At 39.2% G+C, this 22,373-nt stretch overlaps 1 protein-coding gene across 5 annotated transcripts in view; it reads left to right on the plus strand.

Moving 5' to 3' along the window:
* The window catches only part of FTO (FTO alpha-ketoglutarate dependent dioxygenase), a 414,073-nt gene that overhangs the window by 162,721 nt on the left and 228,979 nt on the right, over nt 1-22,373 (plus strand). For all 5 annotated transcript variants that reach the window (XM_033218421.1, XM_033218422.1, XM_033218423.1 and 2 more), the window contains 2 exons: nt 7,376-7,455; nt 13,431-13,574. In XM_033218421.1, the coding sequence (XP_033074312.1) occupies nt 7,376-7,455; nt 13,431-13,574 (224 nt within the window). The remainder of the gene's footprint in view (nt 1-7,375; nt 7,456-13,430; nt 13,575-22,373) is intronic.

Below are 22,373 nucleotides of genomic sequence, written 5' to 3' on the forward strand. Positions count from 1 at the left end.
TCATGAATGGGTATCACATTTTGTCAAATGGTTTTTCTATACCTATTGGTATGATCATATTTTTTTTTTCTTTGTAGCTTGTTGGTGTGATAGATTACATTCATTGATTTTTGAATGTTGAATCAGTTTTTTATACCTGGGAGAAATCTCACTTGGTTGTGGTGTATAATTCTTTTTATACATTGTTGAATTCAATTTGCTTATATTTGGATGTGGATTTTTGCATCTATGCTTATGAGATAATATTGGTCTTTAGTTTTCCTTTTTGTAATGTCTGTCTGGGCGATGCTGACCCCATAGAATGAGTTTGGAAGTATTCCCTGTGTTACCTTCTCATAAAGATTGTTAAGAAGTTGTATAATTTCTTCCTTAAATGTTTGGTAGAACTCAACAGTGAACATATTTGGGCCTGGTGCTTTGGAGACATGTTAATTATTGATTCAATTTCTTTAATAGAGATAGGCCTATTCATATTACTCATTTCTTCTTGTATGAGTTTCGGCAGATTTTATTTCTCAAGGAATTGTGCATTTTGTATAGGTTATCAGATTTTGGGGTAAATAACTGTTCGTATCATTTTAAAATTATCCTTTTAATGTCCATGGGATCTGTAGTGATGTCACGTCTTTCATTTCTGACATTAGTAATATGTTTCTTGTCTCTTTTTTTCTTAGTCTGGCTAGAGGCTTATCAATTTTATTGATCTTTTAAAAGAACCAGCTTTTGCTTTCATTAATTTTCTTTATTAGTTTTCTGTTTTTTATTTCATTGAGGTACATTAACTTTTATTGTTTCTTCTGCTTACTTTGGATAATTTGTTCTTTTTTTAATTTCACAAAGTTGAAGCTTAGCTTATTGATTTTAGATCTTTCTTCTTCTAACATAAGCAAGCAGAATGCTATATTAATGCTATACATTTGTGGCATTTAATGCTATAAATTTTCCTTTAAGAAGTGCTGATGTTGCTTCCAACAAATTTTGATAAGTTGTATTTTCACTTCATTTAGTTCATTTTTCTTAAGATTTTTTTTTGACCCACAGATTATTAGAAGTATATTGTTCTATCTCCAAGTATTTGGGGATTTTCCAACTATCTTTCTGTTATTGTTTTCTAGTTTAATTCCATCCTGGCCTGAGGTCAGACATTGTATGATTTTCATTCTTTTAAATTTGGTAATATGTGTTTTATGACCCAGAATGTGGTCTATTTTAGGGAATGCTCCATGTGAGCTTGATGCTAGTGTGTATTCTGCTGTTGTTGAATGAAATAGCCTATGCAGGTCAGTTATACTCAATTGACTGATGGTATTGTTGAGTTCAACTATGTCCTTAATGATTTTCTGCCTGCTGTATCTGTCCTTTTCTGATAGAGGGTTGCTGACGTCTCCAGTTATAGTAGTGGATTTGTCTGTTTTTCCTTGCAATTCTGTCAGGTTTTGCCCTATACATTTTGATGCTCTATTATTAGGTGCATACATGTTAATGACTGTTACATCTTCTGGGAGAATTTACCCCTTTATCATTATGTACTACCCTTTTTTCTCTGTGATAATTTATTTTTGCTCTGAAATCTGCTTTGTCTGAAATTAATATAGGCACTCCAGCTTTCTTTAGATTAATGTTAGCATAGTGTATCTGTCTTCTTCATTTATTTAAGTTTAATCTGTGTGTATCTTTATATTTGAATTGAGTTTCTTGTAGACAACATATGCCTTGTTTTTTATCCATTCTGATAATCTCTTGTTTTTTAATGTGTATATTTAGACCACTAGCATTTAAAGTGATTATTGATACACTTGGATTAATATCTACTATATTTGTTAAGTTTTCTATATTTTGTCTTGTTTTTCCCATTTTTGTCTTCCACTCTTTTTCTGCTTTTGTAGTTTTGAGTATTCCATGATTTCATTGCATCTGCTTTCTTAGCATATCAGTTACATATTTTTTTTTTTTTTACTTTTTAAGTAGTGACCTAGAGGTTGCAGTATACATTTACAACTATTCCAAGTCCACTTTCAAATAACACTATACTGTTTCACAGATAGGGCAAGTACAGTAAAATAAAATATTCCTAATTTTTTCTCTCATCTCTAATACTCATTGCTATCATTAATTTTAGTTACAAATAAGCATACATAGGCATATATATATATATGTATGTGGCATACATAATTGAATACATTGTTGTTATTGTGAATAAATTGTTATCTCTTCTATCAATTAAAGGTAAGAAAAAGAATGGTTTTTATTTTGCCTTCACTTATTCCATCTCAAAGTCTCTTCCTTTCTTTATGTAGATCTGAGTTTCTGACCTGTATCATTTTTCTTCTGACAAATTTCTTGCAATACAAGTCTACTAGCAACAAATTCCCTGAATATTTATTTGTCTTAAACATTTTTAAAAAAGTCTTTTCTTTCTTTCTTTTTGTTTTTCTGAGACAGAGTCTCACTCTGTCTCCCAGGCTGGAGTGCAGTGGCGCAATCTCGGCTCACCGCAACCTCCACCTCCTGGGTTCAAGCGATTTTCCTGCTTCAGCTTCCCGAGTAGCTGGGATTACAGGTGTGTGCCACTGCGCCCACCTGATTTTTTATTTTTAGTAGAGAAGGGGTTTTACCATGTTGGTCAGGCTGGTCTTGAACTCCTGACCTCAAGTGATCCACCTGCCTTGGCCTCCCAAAGTGCTTGGATTACAGGCACAAGACACCACACCTGGTCTGTTTCTCCTTTACTTTTGAAGGATAGTTTTGTAGGATCCACAATTCTAGATTGCTGGTTTTTTTCCTCTCAACACCTTAGGTATTTCACTTCACTTTTATATTGCTTGCCTGGTTTCTGAAGAAATGTCAGTTTTTTTTTTTTTTTTTTGCTCCTTTATAGAGAAGCTGTTTTTCCCTTCTGGCTTTTTTCAAAATTATCTTTGACTTTCTGCAGTTTGAATGTAATATGCCTAGGTGTAGGTGTTTTTTTTTTTCCTGAGCTTTCCGAGTCTCTAGTTTGGTGACTAACATTAATTTAAGAACCTTCTTAGTTATTATTGCTTCTAATTTTCTTCTGTTCCTTTCCCTCTTTCTTCTCCTTCTGTTATTCCCATTATACATATATTACACTTTTTGTAGTTGTCCCATGCTTCTGTTTGTTTTTTGTTTTTCAGTCCTTTTTCTCTTTGCTTTTCAGTTTTGGAAGTTTCTCTTAATATATCCTCATGCTCAGAGATCTTTCATCTACCTTGCACAGTTCTCTAATGAGCCCACTAAAGGCATTCTTCATTTCTGTTACAGTGTTACTGATTTCCAGCATTGTGTTTTTGATTCTTTCTTAGAATTTCCATCCCTCTGCTTACATTCCCCATCAGTTCTTGCATGTTGTCTACGGTGTCCTTTACAGTCCTTAGAATAGTAATTGTAGTTTAAAATACATTTCTGATAATTAATTTCTGCCATTTCTGACTCTGGTTCTGATTTTTGCTCAGTTTTTTCAAACTTTTTCTTTTTTTTTTTCCATTTAGAAGGCCGTGTACTTTTTTCTTGATAGGCAGATGAGATGTACTGGATAAAAGGAACTGCAGTAATAATGCAGTGGTAAGGTATGTTGGGAGGGGAAGCATTCTATAATCTTATGATTAAGTCTCAATCTTTTAGTAAGTCTATGCCTGTGAATTGTGAACCTCACAAGTGCTTCTCATTTTCTTTTTTCTCATTCTTAGTTGCGATAGGATGCCTAGCAGGGGCTAGGAGTTGTAGGTAGCATTGAGGTATGTTCATGCCACTACACTCCAGCCTGGATGACAAGTGAGACCCTGTCTCCCGAGAAAATAAATAAATAAATAAATAAATTAAGTGGCTGTTTTTTCCCTTCCTTCTGCCAGAAGCATGAGAAGATGTTTTTGGATCTTCACTGTGAGAACCTGTTAGAGCTTTTGGAGATAAAACTCACAGAAGTCTGGGAGTTCCCTAAGACTGAGCTCCCCTGGACTTTTTAACTTTCAGTCCTGTCTACATTTAATCTCCAGCAATTCAGTAGTTACAGTTACGACTTTTCTACCCTGGTACTGGTTCCCATGCATGTTGTTGCTTCTTGTTTTTTACTCTGATAAATTGTCATTCTCTATTTCCAGTCTGTCTCTACAGAGTGAGGAGTGACAAAATTACATGTCATTGAGAGCCATGCTCTTGGTTTTATAATATCTTTACATCTTTGACTTACCACAATGTAACTTTGAATGTTGTACCACTTTTCGTTCCATCTTCCTGTCTTTTGTGCTTTTTCATGTGTTTTATGTCTGCAGATGTTATAAACCTCACAATACTTTGTTATTATTTTGGATTTAAACAGGCATTTATTCTTTCCTGATATTTTTTACTTATGTTACTTTTTATTCCTTTGAGCAGATCTAAATTCCTTCTGATATTATTTTTCTTTTGCCTGTAGAATTTCATAACAATTCTTATAGTGTAAATCTACTGAATATAAATTGTTTCAGTTTCTTTCTGAAAAGTCTTTATTTCACTTTTATTTTAGAAAGCGTGTTCACTATGTATGGAATATAGATTGACAGTTTTTTCCTTTAGTATTTTGTCATCTAGTTGTCTTCTGAGTTTTATAGCTTCTGATGAGAAGTCTGCTGTCATTCTAGTCTTTGCCCCTCTGTATTTAATGTCTCTTTTTCTGACTGCCTTTAACATTTCTACTTTATAACTGATTTTAAGACATTTAATTATGATATACTTTAGTCTTATATCATTTTTTTTGCTTAGAATTCATTGAGCTTATTGGATCTCTGGTTTATAGTTTTCATGAAATTTGGTGAATTTTGGCCATTGTTTCTATAAAAATGTGTATGTATTTGTCACTCTTCCTTCCCTAGAATTTAAATTAAATTTTCATTAAATGGCTTAATATTGTCCTGGAGGTCACTTCTGCTCTTTCATATTTTTGTAGTCTTTTTTCTTTAGCCACTTTATTTTGCATAGTTTTTATTTTTTATGTGTTCTAGTTCACTGACCTTTTCTTCTGCAGTTTCAAATTGCTGTTCATTTCATTCAGTGTGAGTTTTGTTTCAGATACTATATGTTTAACCTTTAGAAGCTTCACTTATATATATCTGAAAGGGCAGACATGTACATTTAGAAGAAAAGAGAGATGTGACTATCTCGCATATTGTGTGTGTGTGTATCTTTCATTTCTCTGTTACTTTTTGAATGGATGTTGGATATTGCACATAGTATTTGTTGGGTGCCTGATTTTGTTATATACTTTTACATACTTTTGGCTTTTGCTCTAATGAAGAATTAAATTGCTAAGAAGAAGTTAGATCTTTTTTTTTTTTAGTTTTGAGATGGAGTTTCGCTCTTGTCTCCCAGGCTGCAGTGCAATGGCGTGATCTCGGCTCACTACAACCTCTGCCTTCTGTGTTCAAGCGATTCTCCTGCCTCAGCCTCCCGAATAGCTGGGATTACAAGCACCTCCCACCAGGCCCAGCGAATTTTTGTATTTTTAGTAGAGACAGGGTTTCACCACGTTGGCCAGGCTGGTCTTGCACTCCTGACCTTAGGTAATCCACTCACCTCGGCCTCCCGAAGTACTGGGATTACAGGCATGAGCCACTGTGCCTGGCCAGAAGTTGGATCCTTTTGAGGCTTAGTTTTAAGCCTTGCTAGGTGGGACTAGAGCAACATTTAACCTAGGACTCATTTAGCCCTACTTCCGCAGTGATGCTTTCCTAAGGATTTTCTAGTATCTCATGTAGTGAGAGCCATTTTGGCTGCTGGGATCATAAAATACTCCTAGCTGTGTGTGAGATCTGAAATTGGTTCCACCTGCTGCATTCTGGTGCTTCTTTTTATGGCCCTTGGGAAGTTTTTATTTATACGTGCACAGGTCAGTGCTCTTCCAAATACTTAAGGGAACCCTTCTGCGATCTCTGTGTGCTCTCTCTCTGTATATCTGTGTCTGTTTCAGCATTCTGCCTTTCAACGCCCTGTGGCCTTGGTCTCCCTGTATTCCAGTCTTTGTCTTCTCAACGTGGCAAGAAAGAAACAGAGACTGGGTTTTGACTTCCTCTTCTTTATTCTGTGACGTTGAAACTGTTTCCATGGAGTAAGTTAGGGCAATTGTAGGTGTCTCTCACCTATTTTGTTTCTCTTCGCCATGGGATTATATCTTGCTGAAACCTTTGATTCATATTTTTGGCTTGTTTTGTAGTTGTTTAAGGCAGAAGGGTAAATCTTGTCACTGTTACTTCACAATATTCATAAATGGAAATCCTGCCTTAATATTTTGCATTTCCTTTCTATGTTTAGAGATGATATTGTAGGTTGTTTTTGCTGACACATAAGGGGCCTGGTGGCATTTGCCTCTTAGTTTAAGTCATTCTCGTTTTTGGTATCTTGATAAAAATCTTGTATTGCCTGTATAGGCTATCATTGCTGGAAACATTACAACTCTGTTTTTTTTGTAGTAGAGGAAGTCATGTCCTAAGCCGAGGTTGTATAGATTTTGCCTGACTTGTGGTATCATTTCTCAGGATCTGCAACAACTTGGTCATTGGTTTTTCTCCCACTGCTTGTGGTTTTAGGAATATTCTTCAACTGATGAATTCACCACCTACTTCATTCTTGGGTCGTGAATCCCTAGACTTGAATTCTGTTCTAAGAGCCAAACATGCAACATGCTGAATTGGTTGGTTTGTTGCCTGGAAAATTGTTAGGGCAAAATTGATACTTTGATTACAGAAGGAAAGAGGCAGATTTTTCAGATGAAAGGTGTTCAACTCCAAATTCTGGTTTATTCTAAAGAGTAGAAATAGATGTGTCATGAGAAGGTGAAAGAAGCTCAGTCCATACATAGTGAATTTTATAGTGGGTGGGCATCATAGGACCACAAATAAGCAGAGTGACCCTATATCTTGTTTACTGAGGACAGTCCTGGTTTATACCTGTTGTTCTGGAATAATTATAAATAGCACCCCCTTTCACTCTTCAAAGTGTCATGCCTTGTATGATAGAATATATACATATTTAATTATAGACATATGATTATATATCTACTTACACTTACATATACTTGTGTATGTATAAGTATATATGTGTATCATATTTATTATATACTTATATTTATATTATTATACTTGTTATATATCTACATATATAATGTCTACTTATAAATAGATACATATATAAGGGAACATATATATACACATATGTATATAGTCACCTACTTATAAGGGATTGATGAAAGAATACAAGGTAAGTGTTGATTCCTTGGTTATTGTCATTTCTTAAAAGATGGATTTACTGTTTACTTTGTGTTTAGTTAAATAATATATATACTGACTAATAAATATGGTTTTTTAAATTTCTGGTGTTTTTCCTGTAGATGATCTCAATGCCACCCACCAACACTGCGTTTTGGCTGGTTCACAACCTCGGTTTAGTTCCACCCACCGAGTGGCAGAGGTAAGTGTAAATAAAAATGTGATTCACACCTAATTGGATGTGACAGAAGTGGTTGAGTGAGCAATTTATCATAGAGCTTTGGAAGAGTATTTGATGGGAAATTTGCTTCCATCTAACTTGACTTTCGTCTGTTTACTTGCTTTTTGAGCTTTGGATTGTGTTGGATACAGTTTTAAAAAGCGTATGCATGGCATTGGATAAGCGTATTTTGCTTCTTGGGGTTATGTTTCTTGGAGAAGGAAAATGCCATGACAAGTGTTTATAGTTAGAGGTTTATTTAGAGGGTTGTATCTGTCAAGGTCAAGGGCAGGAGATGACCAGAGGAATTGGGGCAGATTTTTGTGCTTGTGCATGTGTTAGCTGTGGCTGGGTTTGGATGTTGAGAATTTTCATTTTCCTTAACTTTTTGGTCCGACTTCTGGGCATGTGAATGTAAATTAAAGAGAAAGTTACAGCGTTGCCAAGGAGTTTCTGAGCTCCCAGCTGTGTTCATAACCCAGACTTTATTGCTAAATTCTGCCACCACTTGCAATGGTCGATGGTTAGCTGTTCAGACTAGTTCAGAATAGAAAACTAAGAAATGAGAAAAACTCATATTAGTCATGTTGGGGTCCCATGTACTCAGTTAAGAGGGGTTCCAGAGAGCAAGGCATGAAAGGGATTACAAGTGACCTTCTACCTAAGCTTGCTATGCATGGTTTGCTTTATAGCTTGACCTTTTATGGAACTACAGGGGACAAGTGTGAGAAAATTGGGCAGAAGTGGTACAGGAAGGTGAGAGGTATAAGTGCATGGTGTTCCAGTGGCAGTACTGCCTGAGTCTATACGGCAGTGTTGTGTCTTTTGGTCATTAAGTAGCTTTACCAGTGGACCGATCATATTGCTGTGTGGCAGAGAGAGAATGAATGAGTATTTAAACCAAGATGCCAGCCAGCCCATCCAGCACCCCTTTCTTCCTTTCTCCCCTTTCTTCTCTTTTCCATTCACTCATTCATTTAAATATTTGAGTGCCTGTTATGTGTCCAAAACTGTAGGCCTGGGAGATAGAGCCATCAACATGACCATCATGCCCACCACCTTTGTGAACTTTTGTTGGGGGGACAAATTTTAAACAAACACAGAAATAATTGTCTTAGAGACCTAAAAGGAGTTCTGTTAGAAAAGAGGGAAGGGAGGGAGGAAGGTCGGTAAGGCCGAACAGAGTAAGGAAAGAAGGGAGGGAGGGAGGAGCAAGTATTTATAGAACATCTAATATGTGCCTTGTGTTGTATGGAAGGATTTCATTTCCCCAGTTATAGGCATCTGTCTTTCTAGCTATAACCCTCCCAAGAATCCCTTTCTTGTGGATCACTTGAGTATATGGCTACTTAAGTGCACCCTTCGATGTCTTTCCTAATCTAAGCCGGAAGAGTAGACTGTCTCGTTAGTGCTGGGTTCAAAGGGCTGTACAAAAAGATAAATAAAAAGCTTGGGAAATATGTTCATGGGGATAATAATCATACCTAATTCATAGTGTTCTTATGAGGATTAAATTAGTTAATACACGTAAGTCTTTTTAGAACAGTGACTGGTATACATTCAAAGAAGTTCGCCACTACTACTATTATTAAATTACTTCTATGGCTACTACTGTCTTTTCATTTTATTCTGATGAAAAACTAATAGGAGATAGGAACAACTAAAGTTCACTGTGTGGAAGGTGATTCTGGCTTCATTTGTACACTAGAGTATACATAATAAAGCAAGAGAGATTAAATCATCAGCAAGTTTTGATTGCAGGAATTACAAATCAGAAGGGATTTCAGTTTGTTCATTCTTCAAACTTTTATTGAACTTTATAGTGTTCAAGTTATTCTTGTAGGGACTTGTGAACAGGAATGGTCATGTTCAGTGTCTTCAAGATGCTTATAGTCTAAAGAGTATGCACAGCGCAGAGTAGAAAGTAGCAGATAGCCCGGCTAATTTTTGTATTTTTAGTGGAGATGGGGTTTTGCCATATTAGCCAGGCTGGTCTTGAACTCCTGACCTCATTGATCCACCCACCTTGGCCTCCCAAAGTGCTGAGATTGCAGACATGAACCAGCGCGCCCAGCCTAGATTTTAGTTTTTGATAATTGTGTCAGAATGTTCTTGGGATTCAATACAGAATGTCTTCTTAAAGAAATTTAAATTTTATGCATAATTATATTTTGAATAGGTAGTTAATGCAAATGGTTCAAAATAAAAACAAATACCTAAGGATATACAGTTAAAGTCTCTTTCTCCTTAGGCCAACCAGTCCCTGTCCCCAGAGGCAACCAGTGTTAAAAGGTTCTTGTTACTCTTTTGGTAATATTTAATATATAAGTAAAAATGTGTGTAATTTCAAAAACATTTTAAAATATTTTTAAATATAAAAGTACATGGTTCTGTAGTTTTGTTTCAGTAAACTTTGGTAGTAATTACTCATTAATATATAGTTCTTATCTTGGAGTAGGTAATGGCTTTTTAGATATGACATCGAAAGCATAAACAACTAAAGGAAAAAACAGATAAATTGGACTTCATCAAAGTTAAAAACTTTTCTGCTTCAAAGGGTACCATAAATAAAGTGCAGAGGATCCATGGAATGGGAGAAAATATCTGTGAATCATTTATCTCATAAAGCACTTGTATCTCAAATATTCAAAGAATTCTTACAACTCAGTAATTCAAGAGAGAAATGATCCAATTTAAAATGGCAAAGGAACTGAATTAACATGTCACAGCCCGGATGCAGTGGCTCATGCCTGTAATCCCAGCACTTTAAGAGGCCGAGGTGAGCAGATCACTTGAGGCCAGGAGTTTAAGACCAGTCTGGCCAACATGGTAAAACCTCATCTTCACTAGAAATTCAAAAATTAGCCAGATGTGGTGCCACATGCCTGTAATCCCAGCTATTCAGCAGGCTGACGCAGGAGAATCGCTTAAGCCTGGGAGGTGGAGGTTGCAGTGAGGCGAGATTGCGCCACTGCACTCCAGCCTGGGCAATAGAGCAAGACTCCGTCTCACACACACAAAAAAAGACGGTATACAAATGGCCAACAGACAAATGAAAAATGCTGAACATCATTAGTCATAGGGAAACACAAATCAAAACCACGATGGGATAACATTTCACACCCACTAGAATAGCCAGAATAAAAAAGATAGCGACAAGTGTTGGTGAGGACCTGCAGGAAGTGACACCCGTGTGCACTGCCGGAGGGAATGGATAGTGGTGCAGTTACTTTGGGAAACAGTCTGGCACGTCTTCAGAAGGTGAAATCCAAAGATACCCTGTGACATAGCAATTCCATGCCTAGGTAGATACCCAAGAGTGATGGAAACTTCTACAGGAATGTTCATAGTCACCAAAAAGTGGAAACCACCCAAAGGTTCATCACTTAATGAATGGATAAATAAAACGTGGCATATCCATACAGTTGAATATCTTATTGGGCATTAAAATAGAATACAGTAATGATGCATGTTACAACATGAATGACTCTTGAAAACATATGAAATGGAAGCAGCCAGTCACAAAAGATACATATTATATGATTTCATTTATATGAAGTGTCTAGAATAAGCCTCTCCATGGACGTAGAAAGTAGATTAGTGGTTGCCCAGGGTTGGAAATGTGGGTGGACATCAGGCGGGGTTGTGAGTGGTGACTGCTAAATGGTATAGGGTTTCTTTTTGGGGTGACGAAAATGCTCTAAAATTAATTGCAGTGATATTTGTATAACTCTGTGAATATATGAAACAACATTGCATTATATGCTTTAAATGGTTTAATTTTATGATATGTGAATTATAGCTTAATAAAGCTGTTACCAAAAACAAAACAAAACAAAACAAACAAACAAAAAAAACACCTATCTCAAACTAGGCCTGATTATAGGTTATTTAAATAAAACAAAACACTATACATCCAGAAAAAAATTATTCCACACACTCTCTCTCTCTCTCTTTTTGTTTCTGCAACCACAGTTCATTTAAACTAGTTTTCCTATTGTTGAGAAATTTAGGTTGTTTCCAATCTTGCATAAAAATGCAATTAATAACCTATGTAGCTCGCTCCATACTTGGGAAAGTAAAGGTGCAAGTAGGAAAACTTTCTAGATAGAAGTCATTTTAAAAAGATGTTGTAGGCTGGGTGTGGTGGCTCATACCTGTGATCCCAGCATTTTGGGAGGCTGAGGTGGGTGGATCACTTGAGGTCACGAGTTCGAGACCAGCCTGGCCAACATGGTAAAACCCTGTCTCTACCGAAAATACAAAAATTATCCGGGCGTGGTGGTGCACGCCTTTAATCCCAGCTACTTGGGAGGCTGAGGCAGGAGAATTTCTTGAGCCTAGGAGGCAGAGATTGCAGTGAGCCAAGATCACACCATGCTACTGCACTCCGGTCTGGGCCAGAGAGTGAGACCCCGTCTCAAAAAAAAAAGATGTTGTAGAGGTTGCTGTGGGATAAAAATGAGTGGTCATTCACCTTTATTCTTTGTGGGGTTTTTTGGGCAGGAAATTGGAGTTGTCTGCCCTTATGCACCCAGCACTCTGGGATCTTCATATTAAAATACATATTAGTCAAACTTCTGTTTCTTGGCACAGAAACTTTCTTTTTTCCAGGCTTGTTGATGTTGCATTGGATAAAATGGTAGTAAATGTGCAAGGAAATTTTATGCCAGAGGATTAGCCTTCAAGGTTATTTACAAGGACTCAGTTTAAATTACAAATAATAAAACCAAAGTATTTTAGGGATACATTTTCCTTGTTGGGACTGAAGGGTATTTATAGCTGACTTTTTATTATTCTAGGAAATCACTTCAATATCAAAAGAAGCAGATGCACCGCCCATGTGCATCGGCCTCTTTTCCAACATATGATCCTTTATAAAAAGGAGTTTGTCCATTTGACCTCTGCTTTGCTCCCACGAACTCAGAGAGGGATGAACTAGTTATCTCTGTCCTTGCTGAGGCCGGGGTACTAAGTTGTGCCTTTGAATGTGCCCTGAGGGCATAAGCCAAATATTCTCCATTATTTGAAGAATCTATTCTGCCAAAAACTGCCACTGCCTAGTGTATGCTTTTTGCAGAAAAGGGAAATGAGTTCTTTGCCTTGTGATTATAACTTCAGTTTTCCCCTCTGTTATTACGGAACTATTTAGTGTGCTTTTGAACCAGTTCGGCAGCCTGTTTACCTTTCTTTCCTATCGTTAGTCTCAGGGCACTTGAGATAAAAAGTCAGTGTCCTTGACTTCTTGGTTAACCAGTTATTCATCCAATAATTATTTATTAAATTTCTTCTAGTTGTCGGACTCAGTTCTAGATGTTGTAGTATGTATAGAAAATGTATTTAACTTATATAAATAGGGCATTAGCCTCAGGGACCCAAATGTTTAGTGAGAGATATGAGGCCCACGTAAAAGAAAACCAGCAAACTAAGTGGCCCACGTGAGGCCAAACTTGGCAGCACAGAGCCCAGTGGAACAGGCCACTCTAGTAATTCTTGAGTTAAGGAGTACAGGCCGGGCACAGTGACTCATGCCTCTAATCCCAGCACTTTTGGAGGCTGAAGTGGGAGGACTGCCTGAACTCAGGAGTTTGAGACCAGCTTGGATAATATAGCAAGATCCTGTCTCTCTCTACAACATAAAAATTTAGAAAAATTGGCAGAGTGGTGCCTGCCTGTGGTACCAGCTATATGGGAAGGTGAAGTGGGAGGACTGCATGAGCCCTGGAAGTTGAAGCTGCAGTGAAACATTACACCACTATACTCCAGCCTGGGTGACACAGCAAGACCCTATCTCAAATTTTAAATTTAAAAAAAAAAAAAAAAAATGGAGTATAGACTGAGCCATGGGGTCAACAGGTGAATTCACAGCCAGGGACAAATATGAACAATCCTAGGAAGGGCGGCATAGTAAACTTAGATTTTGCCCATAATTGTAATTGCTGGTTCTGTCTCAACAGTGCTCAACAGGAACCTTGGATTATATTTTACAACGCTGTCAGTTGGCTCTGCAGAATGTCCGTGATGATGTGGACAATGGTGATGTCTCTTTGAAATCCTTTGAGCCTGCAGTTTTGAAACAAGGAGAAGAAATTCATAATGAGGTAAGGACTTTTTTTTTTTTTTTTTTTGAGACAGAGTTTCGGTCTGTCACCCAGGCTGGAGTGCAGCGGCATGATCTCAGCTCACTATAACCTCCACCTCCCAGGTTCAAGTAATCCTCCTGCCTCAACCTCCCAAATAGGTGGGATTGCAGGTACGCGCGCCACCACCCCTGGCTGATTTTTATATTTTTAGTAGAGACAGGGTTTCACCATGTTGGCCAGCCTGGTCTCGAACCCGTGACCTCAAGTGATCTGCCCACCTCGGCCTCCCAAAGTGCTGGGATTACAGTCATGAGCCACCGTGCCTGGCAAGACTTTCAAGAATTGTGAAAGATCTGAGATTCTACCCTACCTGCAAGCTAACAAGTTAATCTGCCACAGTTTCATATTGGTGTAAGACATGAGACTCTTAGGTCAGAGATAGAGGACAGGTTATTACGTACATCAATAGCAGTCACCAGAGTCTCAGTATTTTTGTGTTAGTTCACGAACTTATTTTGTTCAGGCTGCAGTAACAAAATAGCATAAACCAGGTTGCTTGTAAACGATAGAAATTTATCCTCACTGTTCTGAAGGGTGGCAAGTTCAAGATCAGGTGGCATCAAGTTCAAGATCTGGTGTCTGGTGAGGACTTGTTTCATGATTCATAGATGGTACCCTCTCACTTTCCTTACATAGTGCAAGGGCCAGGCGAGCTCCCTGTGGTCTCTTTTATAAGGCTACTCAACTCTTTTATGAAAGCAGAGCCTTCATGATCTCTCACCTCTGAAAAGCCCCACCTCTTAATGCCGTTGCCTCAGATGTTAGGATTTCAACATAAGAATTTTGGAGGGACGTGGCCGGGCATGGTGGCTCACGCTTATAATCCCAGTATTTTGGGAGGCTGAGGCAGGCAGATTGCGAGGTCAAGACCATCCTGGCTAACACAGTGAAACCCCGTCTCTACTTAAAAGAAAATAATAATAATACAAAAATTAGTCAGGCGTGGTGACGGGCGCCTGTAATCCCAGCTACTCAGGAGGCTGAGGCAGGAGAATGGCGTGAACCCAGGAGGCGGAGCTTGCAGTGAGCCAAGATCGCGCCACTGCATTCTAGCCTGGGTAACAGAGTGGGACTCCATCTCAAAATAAATAAATAAATAAATTAAAAAAGAATTTTGGAGGGACATACACATACAGAGCATAGCATTCTCCCAGCTTCTGTTTCTATAGGGCAATGCAAAGTAGGCCAGATAACATGTACACGTTGAGGGGTTGCATTATAGGAGAGGAACCATGAGCTATGGGAACCTAGTCTTTTTCAAAGGATAGTAAGCATGCCTGTCTTGTGCTGTAGGTCAAGACACTGTCTTTATCTTCCAAGCCTATATGCACACCTGCGCTTTTGTTCTGGAGGGAGAAACTCTCTCTATCAAGGTTGTTGCTGTATAAACATCCTTGCAATGAGAGTCCGTAACACAGGACAGTCATTGCTTCCTCACAAGACACGCAGAAGCACAAGAGTCTCAGGAAGAATAGTCTCCCAGCAAAGACTGCTGGGAATTGAGGGTAGGCCCTGGGAGCAAGTGTCAATGCCTTGCTTTTCATTGATGAAATCAGTTGCAATTCTGCAATCTGTGAGACCAGCAGGTCTGGATCCCATGGGTCAAAGTTTCACAAACTCTACTTTTCCCACTAATACCCTCTCAATATTTACTTTATCTTTGGACTACATGCATTGTTTAGTTACTTAATATTTTACTTTAAATCAACTATTTTTTAACATATATAAATTTCTTTAAAAAGGAAGCTTTATATTGCTACTTTAAGTGGAAATCCAGTATCATTAGCCAAAAGAAAAAGTATTCAGAAAAATAGGTCCAATGAAAATAGAGTAATGTTATTACATTCCAGCAGATATTCTTGTCTGGAGGAGGTTCTGAGCCTCAAGTTTCCTTTCTTCATGTTAAGAAGGGAGATTCATGGTAATGGTTGCACAGCTTCATACATTTTCTAATAATCATTGGAGTCTGCACTTACAATGTGTGAATTTTATGGCTGGTAAATTATACCTCAAAAAAAAAACCATTAAAAGAAAAAAAGGAGACACTAAAATGTGGTAGAGAACTGAAGTTCATTCACCTATCTGAGACTTTCTTTTTGATATAATAAGAAGGATTGATGGAGAATTTGAAGTTAAAAAATGTTCTCATGCATCCTTTCTATCCTGCTCAATTAATTGCTGACCATGTGCCAGACACTCTTCTGGGTGCTTTAGAATATATTGGTAAATAAAATAGACATTCTAGTACAGGGAGATGATGGTAAGTAATAAACATAATACATTGGTAGGCCGGGCGCGGTGGCTCAAGCCTGTAATCCCAGCACTTTGGGAGGCCGAGACGGGCGGATCACGAGGTCAGTAGATCGAGACCATCCTGGCTAACACGGTGAAACCCCGTCTCTACTAAAAAAAAAAAATACAAAAAACTAGCCGGGCGAGGTGGCGGGCGCCTATAGTCCCAGCTACTCCGGAGGCTGAGGCAGGAGAATGGCGTAAAACCCGGGAGGCGGAGCTTGCAGTGAGCTGAGATCCCGCCACTGCACTCCAGCCCGGGCGAAAGAGCAAGACTCCGTCTCAAAAAAAAAAAAAAAAAAATACATTGGTAAATTATACAGTATGTTAGAAGTTGATAAGTGCTACAGAAAAGAAACAGAGCAAGATGATGGAAACTGAGAGAACTAGAGAGTCTCCCTGTTGAGAAGATGTCCTTTGAGCAGAGAATTGAAGGACATGAGAGACAGCCATGTGGGTATCTGGGGAATTGCATTTTGGGCAGAAGGAACAGCCACTGCAAAGACTGTGTGGTGGGGGAGTGTCTGGAGTCCATGGAACAGTCCAGGAACAGTACTGTTTGAGTGGACGGAGTAAGGCTGCTACTTACAGGAGAAGAGGTCACAGAGGTAGTTCCAGGAGACTGGGGAGCAGCAGATTGTATAGGTCCTTGGAGGCCCTTATAAGGACAAGGCCTTTCCTTTTTACTCTGCAGGAAACGGGGGCCCATTGAAGAGTTTTGAGCAAAGGAGAAATAATGTCTCCTATAATGACATAATATCTTTTTAATGTCTTTATAAGTTATTTAATATCTTGTGAACTGCTCCACACTTTGTAAAACATTGTCATAATCTCCAGAACCACAGGGGAAGCTATTCTGCCTTTCAGGGGACTGGTAACCACTTCTAATGCTCAGCTCAGGTCTGACTTGCTTCCCTTCATTGTGCCTGATGGGTGTTCTACTTTCTGTCTTATTAGTCCCTGCTGGAGGCATTGCTGATAGCCAGAACTTCAGGAAGGAAGACATTTATGGGCCTGATGACCTCACTGAATTAGACCAGGGAGCAAAGTGATGTCTTTCTGCATATTTACAGTATAGAAATTCTAATCTTGAAATTTGGTTATTTCCTTCTCAAAAAATCTCACGGGCTGGGTGCGGTGGCTCACACCTGTAATCCCAGCACTTTGGGAGGCCAAGGCAGATGGATCACGAGGTCAGGAGATCGAGACCATCCTGGCTAACACTGTGAAACCCTGTCTCTACTTTTTGTATTTTCAATACAAAAAAATTAGTCGGGTGTGGTAGCAGGCGCCTGTAGTCCCAGCTACTCAGGAGGCTGAGGCAGGAGAATGGTGTGAACCCAGGAGGCGGAGCTTGCAGTGAGCCGAGATTGTGCCACTACACTCCAGCCTGGGCAACAAAGTGAGACTCCGTCTCAAAAAAAAACCTCACAATTTTCAGTGTCAGACTGGCAGAATGGATGCTTTCTTTAACATGCATACAGGCTATCTTATTTCCCTATCCTTTCTCATCTTTTGTGACTGACTGTGATGTTTTGTTACCATCAATGGATGGGAGAAATCTGTAAAATCACACTCTGTATCTAACAGAATATTGTCATCGAAGTCTATCTGCTTCAGGCTGAGTGCGGTGGCTCACGCCTGTAATCCCAGCACTTTGGGAGGCCGAGGTAGGGGATCACCTGAGGTCAGGAGTTTGATATCAGCCTGACCAACATGGTGAAACCCTGTTTCTAGTAAAAATACAAAAAGTTAGCCAGGTGTGGTGGCAGGTATCTGTAATCCCACCTGCTTGGGAGGCTGAGGCGGGAGAATCGCTTGAACCTGGGAGGCGGAAGTTGCAGTGAGCCGAGATTGTGCCATTGCACTCCAGCCTGGGCAACATGGCCAAAACTGTATCTCAAAAAAAAAAAAAAAAAAAATGTCTGCTTCAGAAAGTGACTGGCTGCTTTTGACCTTATTGTTAGGCAGGTGGGGCAGAGATGTACTGTATCAGAAACCTCGGCCCCTGGGGTTGAATAGATGCAGTGATCTTGATTTTAAATAGTGTGTGTGCCAGTCTTTACCATTCCTCCGATCTCTGATTCTTCAAGGTCATCTCCTTACTTTCACAGTTAATTCCATATGTCAGGGCACATTGTCAGATATTGTTCTTTTGCCATACAAGTTGGCCAGGGATTTAGCAGTTGCATGCCCGCTCTTTACTTTGTCCTCTTGCTCAGTGAAAGCCCACTTGTCCATAAGAGTTCTCCCAGTTTCTTGCTTGCTTGCTTGCCTGTTTCTGCAAGGCCGTGTGTCTTTGCTGGACAAATCACAGGATGAAACCCTTGATTTTACGTCCTGCAAGCTCTCAGTCTGTGTGAGTTGAGAAGTGGTTTGTTTTCCTTGTCTAGGATGGTTTCTAACTAAGCAGTTTTCAGAAGTTTGGGCATATGTTTTGGAGTACCTTATTGGAGAATTTAAGATGCTTAGGAAAGATTCCTGTTTAATTATAAGCAGAATCTTCTTTCATGTTATTAAATGGCCCATTTTCCTTTTTAAAGATAGTAAAATATGGAATTCAGCCTCTTCTCTTAGTAAATGTCCCCTAGAAGAATGGAATGTTTGACGGTATTGTTTGGCTCTCATTTTCTTCTGACCAGACCTGTGGCTTCCGTATAACCACTGCGAAAGGGCCTTCATAGGGTACCTCTTTGTAGATAGAGCCTTACCATGGCTTCCTGGTCTAATTTCTTTCTCAGCAAAGTAACTTCTATCCGTTATTACAGTGAGACATTAATCCCAAGGGGCGTAGTCACACATATCATGAGGGAACTCTATGGCTGACTTGGGACCAAATCAAGAGCCTAAACAAACTTAGCAGAAGAAAAGTAGGTGACATTTACTGACCCGTTGGAATGATGGAGATGATTTACAACTATATGGTGATAAAGTGGCTCAGAAATATTCTTTTGAAATCTTATTAGCTTTTGTCTCCAAGACCTAAGTGCCCAGTGACTGAAGTCCAGATATGTGGGTTGATTCTGTTCCTTTCTCCTCTTCTAGACTTATTTCCATTAAGTGCATGTTCAAAATCAGGGAGTTTGGTTTGTAAGTATCATGAAAACTTTGAGAGAACCCTGAGAGCTCCTACAGGTTGTCTCCCTGCTGTTGACGTCTTCAGGGATGTGTCACCCGTGGAATGTTCCTTGGCCCCAAGTCAGCATTTGCTCTCCTGACCACTTGCCTCTTATTTCTGCTCTGTTAGCTATGAGCCTCCTTTGACGGCCTACAACTCTGGAGAAGGGAGGAATACCCAACTTCTGTCGTGGTTACCACTTCATCAGTCAGTCAATATGATTAGACATGGATGTTTGCTTGGTTTTTTAGCCCCAAAGTAATAAGGACTTGCTATATTTTGAGTCCTGACTCTGGTTTTTGTGCAGTGTCCATGCTATAGCTTTCCTTCCTAATTTCCAGAGTTTCTTAACTCAGACTCTGAATCAAGCAGGTGGAAATATTTTTTTGCCTTCTTACTTAATTTTAAGGAGAGAGTCAGCTACTTCTTTCTATTGGCAGGGGGGAACTGGTAAAGGTGACATTTGATTAAAATCCTGTAACAGTTTTTACCCACAACATCGAAATGAAAAAGTCAGGTCATGGAGTTGAATAGAAGGCATGCCACTGGATTTGATGTCCACAGAGATTGTATCTCATGGGCAATATTTCAACTCATGAATAAAATTCGGTTGGGAGAAGGTCTTCAGTGTTGTTGAACGTTTCTGACTGGCATTAGTGGGAAGGGGTGGGCATGAATTGACAAGGACATTAAAGCTTCTCCTGGTCAGAAAATTTGTCAGATTGTGAGATGCTTGAGGACAGGAAGTCCAGAACCTTGTGGTCTTGTTTAGTATGCATTCTTGACATCTAGCAAATGCCTGACAGAGAGTAGGCAGTAATTATTTCTGTCTTACAGATGACATAGCTATTCTGTAGTGGTACTCACTTTTGAACTGACTCCAGAGCCCATATTCTTTTTTCTTTTAGAGACATGGCCTCACTGTGTTGCCCAGACTGGAGTGTAGCAGTGCAATCATGGCTCACTGCAAACTCGACCTCCTGGGTTCAAGTGATCCTCCTGCCTCAGCCATCTAAGTAGCTGGGAGCACAGGCGGATGCCGCCACAACCATCTAACTGTTTATTTGTTTATTTTGTAGAGATGAGGTCTCACCGTGTTGCCCAGGCTAGTTTCAAACTCCTGGGCTCAAGTGATCCTCCTGCCATGTCCTCTCAAAGTGCTGGGATTATAGGCCAGAGCCCTTATTTTTAACCATGATACTATCTGTCTCAAAAGATAGTTGGGCATCCAAGGGAAGAGGAAGGCATTATTTATTAAAATAGCCAGGGCTCTGTCTTTGCTGTCTTGTCCAATAGCAGAGCCCCTAGATATAACCTTCTCTTTGCTTCCAAGTTTTAGTGTACTGAAATCATTTCTAGTGTACCCTGATAGACTGGATGAACTAATTACATATGATAGTCTATTTCCAGAGCCACCATGGTTGCCAAGCCTTATCCATTCTGGCCTCTTCAATGGGCATGACCAGCCCAAAGACTGGAAAATCTTTTAAAACCTTGTCAACGCTTTCTGACATAGGACTTGATGTTTTGCTAACAGGCTCTTTCCATAGTGTGAACAAATTTTATGTGAAATCCATCAAAAGGAACCCATTTTTTTTCTTGAAGTAAGTATGTTGTTAAACCTGTATCTTCACAGAAGTTGAACCACACTTGTATTCATTCATCTTTCAAAGCACTCAAGGTTACATCTGTTAACCACTGTCTTTTAATAGCACAGATAAGTTTTAGCAACTGTTGTATTAATATTGTGTCTACATTCCTTTTTTGTTTTGTTTTGTTTTGTTTTGTTTAAACAGCTTTAACTGAAATCAGTCCTACACAGCAAACAAACAGTTAATGTAAACTAAAACCTTTTCATATGACTTGGTATTCTCAGGTTACTTATTTGAGCCATTTTCACCATTGTTAAGTCTTCACAAGTTGGTTTTGTTTGCCTCATGAAAGTTCAATATGGATAAACACACAAAAAAATTCTTTGCGGTAACAGGTGAAGATTATAATAGCTCCATGTCTATATATGGAACATGATCACCTTAGCAAAGCCAGACAACCCAGCATGAAGCTGTGGTGGCTCCACATTTCTGTTTTTTGTTTTTTTGTTTTTTTTTGAGACGGAGTCTTGTCACTCTGTCGCCCAGGCTGGAGTGCAGTGGCTTAATCTCGGCTCACTGCAAGCTCCACCTCCCGGGTTCATGCCATTCTCCTGCCTCAGCCTCCTGAGTAGCTGGGACTACAGGTGCCTGCCACCACGCCCGGCTAATTTTTTGTATTTTTAGTGGAGACGGGGTTTCACCATGTTAGCCAGGATGGTCTCGATCTCCTGACCTCGTGATCCACCCGTCTCGACCTCCCAAAGTGCTGGGATTACAGGCGTGAGCCACCGCGCACGGCCGGCTCCACATTTCTTTAGCGGGCAGTGGTAAAAAAAGTATTTAAGATCAGTAGCATTGTACCTTGATTTTCAAGTTGATGAATGATAGAAGAATTAGAAAATGGATAGAAAATAATTTTTTATATTTCCATAGGTTAACTCAGCCTCTCATCTAAATATGTTGGGATTATTTTAGTTGCAAAGGGCAAAACATTCAACCTGAACTGGCTTAAGTAAAAAGAGTTTCAGGAATCGTTTGATCAAGGGTCAGTTGATATCATCAGGATGTGGTTTTTGTCTTTTCGTCTTGCAGTTACCCCCTACTATGTTGGCTCCATTCTTCCCATTGCTGGCAAAATAGCTGCAGAGTCTTCTTCCTGTAGTTTCTGATAGTCTTGAGACTTACTCTGATTGGACATACTCCTATTCCTCTCAATCCTAGTTCTGTGACTACAGAATCTAGTGGGCTGATTGGCCTAGACCTGGGTTGCATATTCCACCCCTGGCGTTGGAGTTGGAGCCTCTTCAGACCATACGGGCTCTTTGGGGAAGGGGTGGGTGGGATTTGACTGGAATAGGAGGACTGCCAAGGTGGCAAACAGTTGAAGTTTACCATAGTAGATTCATCGGAAGGAAAGTAAGTTACTTGGGTATTTCTGATTTGAAAATCTGAAATTTGAGGTGCTCCAATATTCAGAGCTTTTTGAGCATAAACATGATGCTCAAAGGAAATGTTTATTGGAGAATTTCAGATTTTGGATTTGAAATGCTTGACCAGTAAGTATATAACACAAATATTCTAAAATCAGAAATACTTTTGGTCTCAAGCATTTCAGATAAGGCAGATAAGGGATATTCAACTTGTACTAATATGTTTGCTACTCTTCTTTTTAACCTATTGTCACCTGCCCTGAGTTGACAAGTAACAATTTGAATGGCTTTGTAGGTTTAATGTGTGCCTCCATAATTAGTTTTA

Source organism: Trachypithecus francoisi, unplaced genomic scaffold (genome assembly GCF_009764315.1).
Source record: "Trachypithecus francoisi isolate TF-2019V2 unplaced genomic scaffold, Tfra_2.0 Lachesis_group10, whole genome shotgun sequence".
In the NCBI taxonomy this organism is placed as follows: Eukaryota; Metazoa; Chordata; class Mammalia; order Primates; family Cercopithecidae; genus Trachypithecus; species Trachypithecus francoisi.